The sequence below is a fragment of the Saccopteryx bilineata genome, chromosome 4, assembly GCF_036850765.1.
Source record: "Saccopteryx bilineata isolate mSacBil1 chromosome 4, mSacBil1_pri_phased_curated, whole genome shotgun sequence".
NCBI classification, from domain to species: Eukaryota; Metazoa; Chordata; class Mammalia; order Chiroptera; family Emballonuridae; genus Saccopteryx; species Saccopteryx bilineata.
Genome location: NC_089493.1, coordinates 271,009,003 through 271,023,400, shown reverse-complemented (window position 1 = coordinate 271,023,400; position 14,398 = coordinate 271,009,003). Strand labels below are relative to the sequence as shown.

Genomic DNA, 14,398 nt, shown 5'->3' with positions numbered 1-14,398 from the left:
CATGGTTGTAGGAGAACAGCGTAACCGTAAGGCAGACATGTTGAGGGTTGTAATTATGATCTCTCCTGCAACTTACCTCACTTTAGGCTAAGGAGATAAGAACTTTTAATATACACTGATAATCTGTTCTCCAGATATGTGGTCCTGACCCACAAAAAGTATATGAAAGTGTTTTTCTTCTGTATTCTCAGCAACATTGAATCTTTGACATCTTTGCTGCTCTGATGAATGAAATGATGTCTGAAAGAGGATGGATGGTCTCCATTTTCCCCTTTAATTAGATGTTCTGAACACAGGCTGAGCTTGAGCTTGCTCAACATGCCTGCTGCCTGGATCAGTTGAGGACATTCATTTCAGCCCTCGGCTATGATCTGCTCTGACCTCCTCCTGGAGGTCAGAGGCAGAAATCATAGAGCAGCCATTCCAGCTGTCCAGGCTTTTACCTTATCCCCAGGACCGGGTTCACACAATAGCCTTGCCAGATGCCCCCACTGCAATGAGCCCTGTATTTCCCTGAACGCTCTCACGACTTAACTGTCTTTTCCAGGAAAGGTTTTGGTAAACTCTTAGGAAAGCATATAGGTCAATGCACATAGGTCTTGTTCTTGACCTGGTAGGTTAACAAGCATTTATTAATAAGTACATTTGAAAATAAAAAGAGCCAGGAAAACTAAGAAAAAGAAAAGAAAGAAAAGGTAACCTGACTGGAAAGTATGATAAAAAGTAAAATTGTCACTATTTCAAGATGGGATGATATTATATATAGAAAGCTCTAAGGAATACACACATACACATACACGCAAAACTATTAGAACTGATAAACAAGTTTAGAAAAATAGAAGGATATAAGAGCAATGTACAAAAATGTTACATTTCTATATACTAGCAATAAGTAGTTCAAAAATAAAATTAAGAAAACAATCCTTTTAAAATAGGATCAAAAATAATAAAATATTTAATAACAAATTTAACCAAAGAAGTGTAAAATTTGTATATTGAAAATTACTAAACATTATTGAAAGAAGGCCTAAATAATAGAAAGACACCCCCCCCCCTATGTTTATGGATTGGAAGATTTCATGTGATCCCTAACAAAATAAGCTGGTCCTAAATTCCGTATGTCAATCCACAGGACCCATATAGATAAACCAATCTTGAAAAAGAAAAACAAGGTTGGAAGAGTCATACTTCCTAATTTTAAAACTAACTACAAAAGAACAGTTATCAAAACGGTATGGTACCAGCACAAGGATAGACACACAGATGAATGAGAAAGGAATTCCAGTCCAGAAATAAAGCCTCCTCACATTTATTACCAGTTGAATTTTGACAAGGGTTCTATGACCACTCAATAGGGAAAGAATCATCTTTATAACAAATGGTACTGGGAAAACAGACTATCCTTATGGAATCAAGTGAATTTGGACCCCTAACTCAAATCATGCATAAACACTAACTTACAACCAATAAAGACCTACATGTAGGGGTTAAAACAACATAACTCTTAAAAAAAAAGCCTATGTGTAAATCTTTGTGACTTTGGATTAGGCAAAGGTTTCTTTAGGTATGTCACCAAAAGCTCAAGGATTAGGCAAAGGTTTCTTTAGGTATGACACCAAAAGCTCAAGCACCCAGAAGAAAAATAGACAAACTCAACTTCACCAAAATTAAAAACTTTTTGCATCAAAGGACACTATCAAGAAAGTGAAAAGACAACACACAGAATGGAAGAAAATTTTACAGATGTATTTGCAAAAAAATACTTACAAAGTATATTTGATAAGAGTGCACACCCAGAATATATTATATAAAGAACAATTACAACTCAAAGATAAAAAGACAGCTTGGCCAGGCGGTGGTGCAGTGGATAGAGCGTCGGACTGGGATGCCGAGGACCCAGGTTTGAGACCCCGAGGTCGCCAGCTTGAGCCCAAGGTTGCTGGCTTGAGCAAAGGGTCACTTGGTCTGCTGTAGCCCCCCCACCCCCCCACCCCCCATCAAGGCACATAGGAAAAATCAATCAATGAACAACTAAGGAGCCGCAACGAAGAATTGATGTTTCTCATCTTTCTCCCTTCCTGTCTGTCTGTCCCTATCTGTCCCTCTCTCTGACTCTCTCTCTCTGCCACAAAAATAAAAATAAAAATAAATAAATAAAAAGACAACCCATTTTCAAAATGGGCAAAAGATTTGAATAGACATTTCTCCAAGAAAGATAGACTAATAGCAAATAAGCACATAAAAAATGCTCAAAATAGTTAGTCATTAGCGAAATGTAAAGAAAGTCACAAGATACCACCCACTAAGTTGTCCATAACTTAAAGAAAATAGAAAAATCAACATTGGTGAGAATGTGGAGAAACTGGAGCCTGTATATTGATACATGGCTGGTAGGAATGTAAAATGACTCAGGTGCTGTGAAAAACAGTCTGATGGTTTCTCAGAAAATTAACCATGGCATCATTACACATCTGCAATTTCAGCCATGGAAACTAAAAACATGTCCACAAGTGGACATCAACTGATGATGTCCTGGAAACAACATAAGTATCCATCAACTGATGAATGAGTAAACAAGATGTGCCTTAACCATACATCAAAATATTATTTAGCCATATGAAGGAATAAAGTACCTATCTACGCTACAACACGGATGAATGTAGAACACATTATGTTAAGTTACAGAAGCCAGACACAAAAGGCCACATATTGTAGATTTCATGTACATCAGAGGTCCAGACTGGGCAAATTCACAGAGACAGAAAGTACGTTAATGGTTGCCCAAGCAATTGGGAGAAAGTGCTAAGAGATTCAGCGTTTCTTTTGGGAAGATATTCTGGAATTAGATAGTGATGATAGTTGCGAAACACTGTGAATATACCGAAAGCCATTTAACTGTACACTTTATAATGGTGTGTTTTATGTTATGTTGAGTTATATCTCAATTAACATAAAGAGAAATAGGCCCTAGCCGACTGGCTCAGTGGATAGAGCATCAGCCTGGCATATGGACATCCCAGGTTCAATTCCTGGTCAAGGCACACAAGAGAAGCGACCATCTGCTTCTCTCCCCTTTTCTCTTCCCCTTCCCCTCCTCTTCCCCTTCCACAGCCATGGCTCAACTGGTTGGAGCTTTGGCCCCAGACAGGGATTGCCGGGTGGATTCCAGTCAGGGTACTTGCAGGAGTCTGTCTAGCTTCCCTCCTCTCACTTAGAAGACATTAAATAAATAAATAAATAAATAAATAAATAAATAAAAGGAAAGAAAAGAAAGAGAAATAAACCAAAGCTATGGGGTTGTAAAAATTATAATCTATACAATTTTGTGTACCCTTCAGTTCGCTAACAAATTTCAAGGCAAGAAATGCTGAGGGCCTGAACAACAACAACAACCAAACAGTGGCCTGTGATGTGGCCAAGCAGGACCACACTTACACTCAAGAGTGACTAACCGGACGCTGCAGGGAAAGGGAGGAGGAAGAGCACAGAAAGACTGCTGCTTTCTGATGATGAGATAACTGAGAAGAAGGTGAAACTCTTCGCTGAAAAAGGAAATAAATGGCGAGAAACCGTTTTCCAAGACTGAGAGGAAAATATTAAGTGAGTCATTGGGACCAACTGGACTGATGGTTTCAGAGGAGCCCTGAGCAGCCATCCGGGGGACAGAGGACACAGGTGTGGGAGTCCAGGGGAGAGGTTGAGCTGCTCTGGGCTAGAGCAGTGGTCCCCAACTCCCGGTCCACGGACGAGTACCAGTCCGTGGGCCATTTGGTACTGGTCCTCAGAGAAAGAATAAATAACTTACATTATTTCCGTTTTATTTATATTTAAGTCTGAATGATGTTTTATTTTTTTTTAAATGACCAGATTCCCTCTGTTACATCCGTCTAAGACTCACTCTTGATGCTTATCTTGGTCACGTGATACATTTATCCATCCCACCCTAAAGGCCAGTCTGTGAAAATATTTTCTGACATTAAACCGGTCTGTGGCCCAAAAAAGGTTGGGGACCACTGGGCTAGAGGGACAGATTTGAGGAGCATTAGCAATATGTACAGTGTTGTATCGAGCCACCCAGTGTCTCGATGGTGAGAATCATGAGTGGAGAGATCCCAGTGGAAGCGGGAGCCAAGGAGGAGGAAGGCCAGAGAGAATAAGAACCCAGCAGAGCCAGGGCCTCGGGAGGAAAGAACGCCAGGAAGGAGGCTGACGACAATGTCCAACATCCAACCTGGCCAGACTGGAGCGAGGAGCCGCCCACTGGATTTGGTGAGCAGTGGTCACCCGCAAAGGTGGCCTGAGTGATTTCAGTTTAATGTATAAGAGTACAAAGAACTGCATCTTACTTGGGCTTAGCTTAGGTCAATGTCAATATCCAAGCTTAGTAAAACAAATTACTTAAGAGAAAAAAAACTAATAAAGGAAAGACCCTGACTTGGGCTTTCGTCACACATTCCCTGAGCCAATCTTCCTCTGCTTCTTTCTTAAGAAGTCTTTTATCTGGAATGGATGTGATAACACATGGAAGTGGGGCTACGGCTCCCACCTGAGCCAGCCTTGACCAGCCTGAGAACAGACCATCCTACCCTCATTAGAACGATGATCTCAGAGCCCTTTTTTTTTTTTGTATTTTTCTGAAGCTGGAAACGGGGAGACACAGTCAGACAGACTCCCGCATGCGCCCAACCGGGATCCACCCGGCACGCCCACCAGGGGGCGACGCTCTGCCCACCAGGGGGTGATGCTCTGCCCACCAGGGGGCGATGCTCTGCCCCTCTGGGGGGTCGCTCTGCCACGACCAGAGCCACTCTAGCGCCTGGGGCAGAGGCCAAGGAGCCACCCCCAGCACCCGGGCCATCTTTGCTCCAATGGAGCCTTGGCTGCGGGAGGGGAAGAGAGAGACAGAGAGGAAGGAGGGGGGGGTGGAGAAGCAAATGGGCGCCTCTCCTATGTGCCCTGGCTGGGAATCAAACCCGGGTCCCCCGCATGCCAGGCCGATGCTCTACCGCTGAGCCAACCGGCCAGGGCCTCTTTTTTTTTTTAATGAAAAGGAAAATGCTGTGCTTCACAGTTCAGAGGGAAATGAGTACATGAACTTCTTAAAAAGAAGGATCATAACTATGTCAAATGTGCATTTACAAAAAGGGTATGAACATGGGCAAATGAGCAGTGGCCTCTGGCTACACTTGCAGTATTTTTTTTTCTCCAATTATAGTGCTTTTTTTGATATATTCAAACTTTCCTTAAAAAATCACGCATCATTTTTAAGATGAGACATATGGGAAGGGTGGGGGAAAATGTGATAAACAATCTCGAAACAGAAAATAAATAGGGATAAAAATATGAATGCTAGACAACATAAATGCAAAGCAAGAATAAAAGGAATTTTTTGAAGATAAAGGGTGCATTACATAATGGTAACAACCACCACTAATAATGAAGCCATGCAGATACAAATTTGTGTTGCCAAAGAAACTGACAAGACACAGAAATCAAACATTTATTAGAAACACAGGGAACAGCCATTGTAGAAGGTGACGCTAAAACACTGTTATCCAAAAGACTTAAGAAGATCTAGTCATAGTCTATCTAAATACACATAATTGGAAAAAAATGCACCTAGTTGATGTCTGGCAGGAATTCAATTCCATGATTACACAGTGGGGGTCTTTTCAAGCATCTACGGAACATTTACAAAACTCAATAACACTAGTCACAAGGAAAATCTCAATAAAGAAAAGAATGTTAAATTTCTCTTCCCACTAAAGAGAAGGAAGGCACTTCTGGTGTGAAGAAAATATAGAGGCTAGAGCCAGAGAAAGGAAAGAGAGAAATGCCACTCTAAAGTCCACTCTGGGACCTCTAGGTATGTAGGGGGACAGAGCAGGACGGATGAAGGAGAATTAACTGTAGTTCAGAATGGACCAATACCTCTTCCTGCTTTTTCTCACTCACTCAAAATCTTCATTCAACCTGAAGTGTAAACCATTGAAATGGTACTTAACTCAGTGGCATGATCCCTACCCCAGGGGAATCACCCAGGAGTTCCTGAGAAATGGAAATCCCTTCACCACACCCCAGACCTCCTCGAGCTGAGCTTCTTCCAGGGCAGGGCCCCAGAAGGTTCTGGCCTGAAAGCATCTGATGCTAAAAGAATAAAAACACCCTGGCTCCCTCAGCCGCAGCGCAGGCTGACTCTGAGGGGCGGGGTTTATACTGGCTCCCGGAGCCCCCCTGGGATGGAGCTCCCTCCGTGGCCCACAGCAGCTATCTGCATGACATCCCCTTTGGGGAGTACCGTCCCTTCCCAGTCCTACTCTCCCACTCCCCTCTCCCCCTCCCAAATAAACTACCCACTCAGCTCTTTGTCTCAGGTCTGTTTCTGGGAGAGCCCAAGCTAAGACACCTATGGGAGACCCCTGCTCTCACAGAGCGAGCATTCTGGCGGAGATGGGCCTGGCCTTCCATTCCCTCCTCCGGGACCAGGCTCCGTGGAGATTCCCATGGGGGAGGGAGCCCCACTGGCAGTCCCACCTCCTTCCCTATTCAGTCCAGTATTCCCAGTCTCCTCTCTTTTCTAGGCTGGACAGCTCTTCTCTGCCGCACCTCCGGCCACTCGGCCCCTAGTCCCTTATCCAAGCACCAGCTATCTATCAGCCAGGCCCCACGAACCAAGTCCTGCCCAGAACCTGGAGTGCAGGTGTGCCAGTCACGGCTGTCCTATGTGCTACAGTAGGGCACAGGGTGCTGGGGCAGCACAGATGTCAGCAAAGGCTTTGAGTATGTGACACGCACGCACGGGAAACCTGGGGGATGAGTGGGACTTAGCCCGCCAGTGCAAGGATGTCCTGAGTAGCAGCAGGGACTCCCCGCAGGGGTCTGAAAGTGCTGCTGAAGCTGGAGGGCTGCAGAGAGGCTGCAGAGAGGTGGGGGCGCTGGGAGCCAGCCAGCGTTGGGGACTTTGCCAGGTGACTCAGAAGCTTCAAGGAACTGAAAGAACCTCCTTCTCACAAGAAGACTCTCAGCGTCAGTTTTAGAAGAAACAATAGATAATGAAACGGCCTAGGGAGAAAAGGAAGGATGTAAAAATTTCAGCATATGACCCATCTGTGCTCCACATCTGGAGGTCCTCAGAGAGGGTAGTGCCCTGGGAGGCATATGGCTGAAATGCCGGTTCAGAAGGGGCAGGGGGACATCAGCTCTTGAGCCAATGACATGGGGTAGGTTCACCCTGGAGCCCCTGAAGGTCATCATCAGGTTTCAAGCACGACCTGTGGCTTGTCCCGCCACCTCCGTGCCTCTCCTGGTCAGGAGTTCACAGGGTGAAACTTCTGTATTCAGTGTGCTGACGGTAAGAGGTGAGCCTGCCCCTTAATCCTGCAGTAGCTCCGAAGACAAGTCTCCCTGGCTTCATGCGTGCACACTGGCTGGCTTTCTTTTCTGTCATCAGCTTTGGGGGGTGAGGGCTTCTCCCTGCAGTCAGCACCATGGATTCTGTAGGCTATGAGCCACCCAAAGGCACCATTGGCCAAACCAACCCACTCTACCACCTGGACACCAGACCTTCATCTCTGAGGACCTCACAGGATTTTTGCTACTGCCGTCCAGTCTTTGCTTGCTTCTGTTTTTTTTAATTGAACTGTCATTGCTAACAGAGCCGAACTCCAAAAGGCCTGCACACACTGCTCATCCCATCTACAGGGACCGTGAGGGGAATTCAGTGGGCACAGGGACCCCGAGGGGAATTCCGAGGTAAAACGAGCATTCCCATCACAGAACAAAATTTCACTTTTTCTTTTGTCTCCCAGAAAAAGACCACAGAGATGGGCTGGGGATGGGGATTGAGGAGGAATTCAGCCCTTCCTTACCATCACCTTTAGTCAAAGGAAGAGGAAAAATTGGTCTAGATACATGACTGGTCATGTATACGTAGAACCCTAGAGGACTCATGGACTGATGAACCAGTGTTTGCCTAGACTTCGTTCTCTAAAATATCTCCCGTTCCCCACATATATAAATATATGGCCTTAGGAGCAGGAGACAAAAGACACTCGGGCTCCCACTGGAGTGAAAGTGGCATTTCCCCCCTGCTGACACTGTGAGTCTGCATCTTCCTCCCGTGGTGGGCACCCCGTACCTTCGTCACTGTTGTCGTCCACCAGGATGATTTCCTTCAGCAGGTGCGTGGGCGTGTGGTTGACGGCGCTGTGGACGGACCGCAGGATCACCGACAGGGCCTCGTTCACAAAGATGAAGATGATGGATATCTGGGGCAGCTCCTTGGAGTACTTCAGCTCCTTACACCTGGGGAAGAGCAGGGAGAGCGGCGTCAGAGGAAGGAGGCAGACACAGGACTGTGACCGGGCACAGCGAGGACCTCAGTCCTGTCCTCGCGCACGTCCTCCCACGGTGTGAGTCAGTGGCCCCGACACCTCTCTCAGGAACTGAGAATAAGACCGAATAAGAGAAGAGCGTTAAGGGACCCAGCCCCACTTCCCCTGAATTCCCCACCCCATACAAGTAGGAGACAGCAGTCTTGGGCACACATCCACTGTATCCCAGGCGCTGTGCCCACATGTACCCCCAATCCCGCCAGTGCCCGCCTGCCAGCCAGGACACCCGGCATTTCCGTGTCTGGAGCTCGGCTGCGTTGCTGCCACCTATGCGGTTATCCCGCAACCCCAGGTCTCCCCTCAACTGCCACCTATGCAGTTATCCCGCACCCCCAGGTCTCCCCCCAGCTGCCACTTATGCGGTTATCCAGCACCCCCAGGTCTCCCCTCAGCTGCCACTTATGCGGTTATCTGGCACCCCAGTTCTCCCCCTAGCTGCCACCTATGCGGTTATCTGGCACCCCCAGGTCTCCCCCCAGCTGCCACTTATGCGGTTATCTGGCACCTCCAGTTCTCCCCCTAGCTGCCACCTATGCGGTTATCCGGCACCCCCAGGTCTCCCCCCAGCTGCCACTTATGCGGTTATCTGGCACCCCCAGTTCTCCCCCTAGCTGCCACCTATGCGGTTATCTGGCACCCCCAGGTCTCCCCCCAGCTGCCACCTATGCGGTTATCCGGCACCCCCAGGTCTCCCCCCAGCTGCCACCTATGCGGTTATCTGGCACCCCCAGGTCTCCCCCCAGCTGCCACCTATGCGGTTATCCGGCACCCCCAGGTCTCCCCCCAGCTGCCACCTATGCGGTTATCCTGCACCCCCAGGTCTCCCCCCAGCTGCCACCGACACCCCCAGGTCTCCCCCCAGCTGCCACCTATGCGGTTATCCGGCACCCCCAGGTCTCCCCCCAGCTGCCACCTATGCGGTTATCCGGCACCCCCAGGTCTCCCCCCAGCTGCCACCTATGCGGTTATCCGGCACCCCCAGGTCTCCCCCCAGCTGCCACCTATGCGGTTATCCTGCACCCCCAGGTCTCCCCCCAGCTGCCACCGACACCCCCAGGTCTCCCCCCAGCTGCCACCTATGCGGTTATCCGGCACCCCCAGGTCTCCCCCCAGCTGCCACCTATGCGGTTATCCTGCACCCCCAGGTCTCCCCCCAGCTGCCACCGACACCCCCAGGTCTCCCCCCAGCTGCCACCTATGCGGTTATCCCACACCCCCAGGTCTCCCCCCAGAGCCTGCTGAGGGTGGAGGCATCAACACAGCAGGCCCCTCAGCCCCAACGCAGGCTGACTGCGTGGGGTGTGTCTACACTGTCCCCCAGAGTCCCCCTGGGATGAAGCTCCTGTCACCCACAGTGACCATCTGCATGACTCCCCCTTTGGGGGATGCCTTTCTACTCCCCTCCCAAATAAACTAATGCACTCCAATTTTTGTCTCAAGATCCGTTTCTGGAGAAACACGTACTAAAACATCTACCGGGGACCCCTGCTCTAACAGAGCTTACATTCCAGGAGACACAAATGCACGGGCACACAACTGTCATCAAGGGCGCGGGTCCTCCGCCTGCGCCGGAGTGTGCTTCCTGACACACCCCAACTCTTCTTGCCAGTGGTCCTAGGACCTCCATGGGGACAGAAGATGACACCGCCTGCCTAAGAAGTCCACCTCTCCCAAGACCCAACATCTCTCCCATCCCTAAAGACGGGGCTGGTGACATTCAAAATGGCAGAAGACCCAAAGAAAACGTGCTCTGTGTGGCTCTGTCACGGGAGCCACCATCCTCTGTCCAGGAAACACTGGGAATTTGGTTTCATGCTTAATCGGAGCCACCCTGGAAATACCAAGTGGAAGCAAAGTGGGCTGGAATCGGGAGGCCACGCATTTCCACGCACTCCCCTTTTCCTCGCACGACTCTGCTCAAGCACCATGTGGGAGAGCAGAACAGAGGCGCCGAGAGGGAGGAATGGAGTGAGCGAAGCGGCCCTGGAGCAGGAACAAGACACACGGCTGTTTTTTATGCTGAACAGCTTGGCCTGTGTCGGGCCATATTAATCACGCAGGCAATTTTCAGAAGAAAATAAAGTTTTGTTACAATATACATTTTTGTCTCCTGGAAGAGACCATCCGGGGATCCATTGATCAGGAAGCCTCATTTTTACCCCGTGGCTGTAAATCTACTTCTGGGGCTGCCAGGGAGATCAGAACGGTTATTGACGAGCTCCTGGGCAGTCAGCAGGAATTATCTCATTTACTGCGTGGTGACCCGAGAGAGGAGGGCGCCCGGAAGGTCCCTCAGAGCCGCCTCGTCTGGGGGCCGGCAGCCACCTGGAGCCCCCGGCAGGCTGGCAGCTGCTCCCTCGCAGGCCATTACTCATCAGCCCCGCCCAGGAGTACACACCTTCCACTCCACCTGCTCTGAGCACTCATTCCCGGGGGCCGCTTTCCTGGGTCCTTTGTTTTTAACAGCACCGGCTTCTCCATCCCTAGCCAGTGAGGTCATGCTGCAATTAAGACTTGGCCAGAGCAGATGTTCCCCCTGGTGAAGCGGGAAATGCGAGAGCCTCGGGGGAACGTGGGGTCAAGATGGCCGCTCAGTAAACCGTGGGGGCATTTCAGAAGCGAGAAGAGCTCGGCCGCAGGTTGGGCATATGGCCCTGGGCTCACCGCCCGTGTTCTTCATCTCTACAACCGTCACAGTAACCCTCACCCTACCTGGTGGGGGGTGCCTAGCCAAGGTCCTCGTAAGGATCAAGTGAGAGCAGCCTTTGAGAGCCCCGTGAAAACGCACTGTGACAACAGATGGAAAGACACCGTCTGCCTGGCAGGACCCTCCATCCTCCCGGCTCCTCTGTTCCCTCGTGTGTATTCCCTGTCACCACTGGCCAGGCTTCCAGAGTTCCCACTCAACCCCGGCCCTTCCTGCAGAACCCACCCGGGACTCTCCTCCCCGACACGGCCCAGGTCTCTAACCTGGCCCAGCTTACAACAAACAATTCACCTCTCCCGTGCCAGACATCCTCAGGGTCTCACCTTTGGCAGAAAATATGAATACAGTCATTATGAAAATCCGTATCATTTCTGTTGGTCTTTAAACTCCGGGGGGGGGGGGGGAGTAGACTCTGCTTTAAAAAACTCTAGCCTGGCTTACTGCCTGATACATAGAAGATGCATGGAATATGCGGAGAGAGGGACAACTAGACTTCCTCTGGAAGGAGTAGCCACTGGCAGACCCACACATTACCCCCAATCAGATGCCCAATGCCTGAAGAGGGAGGGAGGTTAGGGTGGGTGGTGTGAAGAAAGAGAGGCTCCCAGGCCACAGAGATGCTGATGGCTGCACAGAGGAAGAGAGCAGGTGGGCATCCTGCACTCGGAACTTGGTGCTGAAACACCTGTCGCTGTGGCCTGATGACCCTCAGGACAGTATATCCAAACGCACGTTTATCTGAGTTCCCCATGCCCTGCTAACGGGCTGACATGACAGAAGCCCCGCCCCTCGTTCCCGGGTTCCTGCAGAGCTCAGGCGGTGGAAGGTGCCCAGTGCCCGGAGCCACAGTGGGGCATGTGGCACTCTCTGGGTGGCCCCCGTGATGGCCAGCAGTCAGTCAACTTGGCTTCTAGCCCCATCTCTTTATAATGGGATGTATAGAATCAGACATGTTTCCTACTGCCAAATCCAGGTAAGTGAGAGGTACCTGGGCAGCTGTGAGGAGAAAAGAACTGATTCCACACTGAACGATGCTTGGGGAGTGAGGAGAGGCTAGCACACCCAGAAACGGCCATACTGCAAAGTCTATTGTGTGTGAGAGAGAGAGAGAGTGTGTGTGTGTGTGTGTGTGGTGCACTTCCTGTGGCAAAGCAGACTCGGCTATAGGTCCTAGAAATCACAAATTGCCTTTCAATAACTAGTCAGTAAGCATTAAACAGTCTTTTGTCTGAGAAAAGACAGTCTGGACCAATGTCAGTTGGTGCTCCAGGCAGATAGGGGCTACAGAGAAATTCAAGACCAGGCTCCTCTCCTCAAAGGGCTCACAGGGAACAGATTCTTGTGACGCAGTTCTCATAGAGAAGAGAAAGCAGACAATCAACCACCCACATGCGGTCTCTTAGGCATCTTACATCTGTCCATCTGACTGTCCAGCTGTCCATATGCCTGAGATGCTCCCTTGAACTCGGTGACTCCCCCCAGGTGATCCCTGTTCCCCGCTCCCTCATTCCCCACCACCCCAAGCCCTTGGCATTGACTTCACTTAACACTAAAAGTGTTCATGCTCTTACTTCAGTGGTGGTGAGTAAGAAGAGGAGAGTAAGGAGCCCCGACAGCCACTGGGGACCCACCAGGAAGAATCACAGTTGAACTGAAAGGTCAAGGGCCAAAGCCTTGAGCAGGGAAGAAATCAAAGCCCAAAGAGTTGTCCATGACTTCTCATAAGCGGATCCCTGTCCATGATCACCCTCTAAAGCAGTGGTGGTCAACCTGGTCCCTACCGTCCACTAGTTGGCGTTCCAGCTTTCATGGTGGGCAGTAGCGGAGCAACCAAAGTATAAATAAAAAGATAGATTTAACTATAGTAAGTTGTTTTATAAAGATTTATTCTGCCAAACTTAGCAAAAATCTGACATAAAGTACTTGGTAAGTAATTCTTATTATATGCTTTAACTTGCTGTATAACTCTGCTTTATAAATTTTATAAAGTAAAGTTACTTCCCTACTTTATAAATCACCATTACTGTGGAACCAACTGGTGGGCGGTTAGAAAATGTTACTACTAACAGAGATATAAAAGTGGGCGGTAGGTATGAAAAGGTTGACTACCCCCGCTTTAAAGAAACAACTTCTGTGACTCCAATGTGGTACAAGAGGTATCGACCTGGGCCGGTTCACCCCTCCTTAGGCAACCTGGTGGTCCCCCGCTCCCAGGAGGTCACCATATTGATGCCGAACTTAGTGCGGACACCCGATCGGCATAGCGCACTACAGCCCAGAACTCCTGGGCTCAAGCGATCCTCCCGCCTCAGCCTCCCGAGTAGCTGGGACTACAGGCGCGCCACCACGCCCGGCACAAGAGGTATCAAGATACACTGGACCTAGTCTGCCAACCTGGGAACAAAAGATGAACACAAACATTCCCAATGTTGTAAAAACAACCAAACAAGCAAAACATGGCCCAGGAGAACCAGGAGGTTACAGATAATGATGATGATGATGATAACCAAGGCATACACAGCAGCCTACATGCCAGAAACTGCTGGAAGCTTCCATGGACTGTACTGTCTCATTTAATCCTCACAGCAACTTGATAAGGTAGGCAGTATTGCCATCCCCATTTCACCAATAAGAAGAATGGGGCACAGAGAGGTGAAGTCACTTGTCCTAAGTTACACAGCAAGTCTGCAACAAGAATGCCTAGATGTGAATGTCATCATCTGATGTTTAGACTCTTCCAAATGTATCTGCCAGACCAAGGCAAAGTGTGGCATCTGTAGCAGACAACTTCCCACACAATTTCTGGCCTAGCCTCTTCTAGCTGGGGGACCCTGGCTAAGCTGTTCAGTCTCTCTGAGTCTCAGCTTCCTTATCGCTGCCCTAAAGGCCTTGACCAGGAGACAGCCCTCTGTGGACAGCTGCACTGTGCCTATGGCCTGCTGGGAGGCAACAGAGGACAGACCAGACAGTTCTCTTCAAGTAGGATGCGGGTGAGCAGAAACCAGCTTCCCCCCAAACCTGAGATTAATCAGGCCAGTGGGACTGTGGGCAAAGATCCTAGTATTCTGGCTGTGAATCTGGGCAGGGTGCCACCTTGGGCGGTGCCCCCAGGAAGTTATCAGAAGCCTTTGGACTGAGGAAGCTCAGGGTCAGAGAACCCCACAACCTCTGAGGGCTGGGTGTGCGGGGCGTTCCTGTGTGTGCGCTCTGGATGGCCAAGCGCGGCTGGTTCACAGCAGGTAAACACAAGCCTGTACTCTGACTCCAGTGCTGCTCCTGGTCCCATTCCTGACCATCA

General features: G+C 49.5%; 1 protein-coding gene across 1 annotated transcript in view; it reads right to left on the bottom strand.

The window, feature by feature from the left end:
* GALNT17 (polypeptide N-acetylgalactosaminyltransferase 17) overlaps positions 1-14,398 on the bottom strand; it is a 466,786-nt gene that overhangs the window by 244,951 nt on the left and 207,437 nt on the right. The window contains exon 3 of the mRNA XM_066274629.1: positions 8,138-8,304. Within this exon, the coding sequence (XP_066130726.1) occupies positions 8,138-8,304 (167 nt within the window). The remainder of the gene's footprint in view (positions 1-8,137; positions 8,305-14,398) is intronic.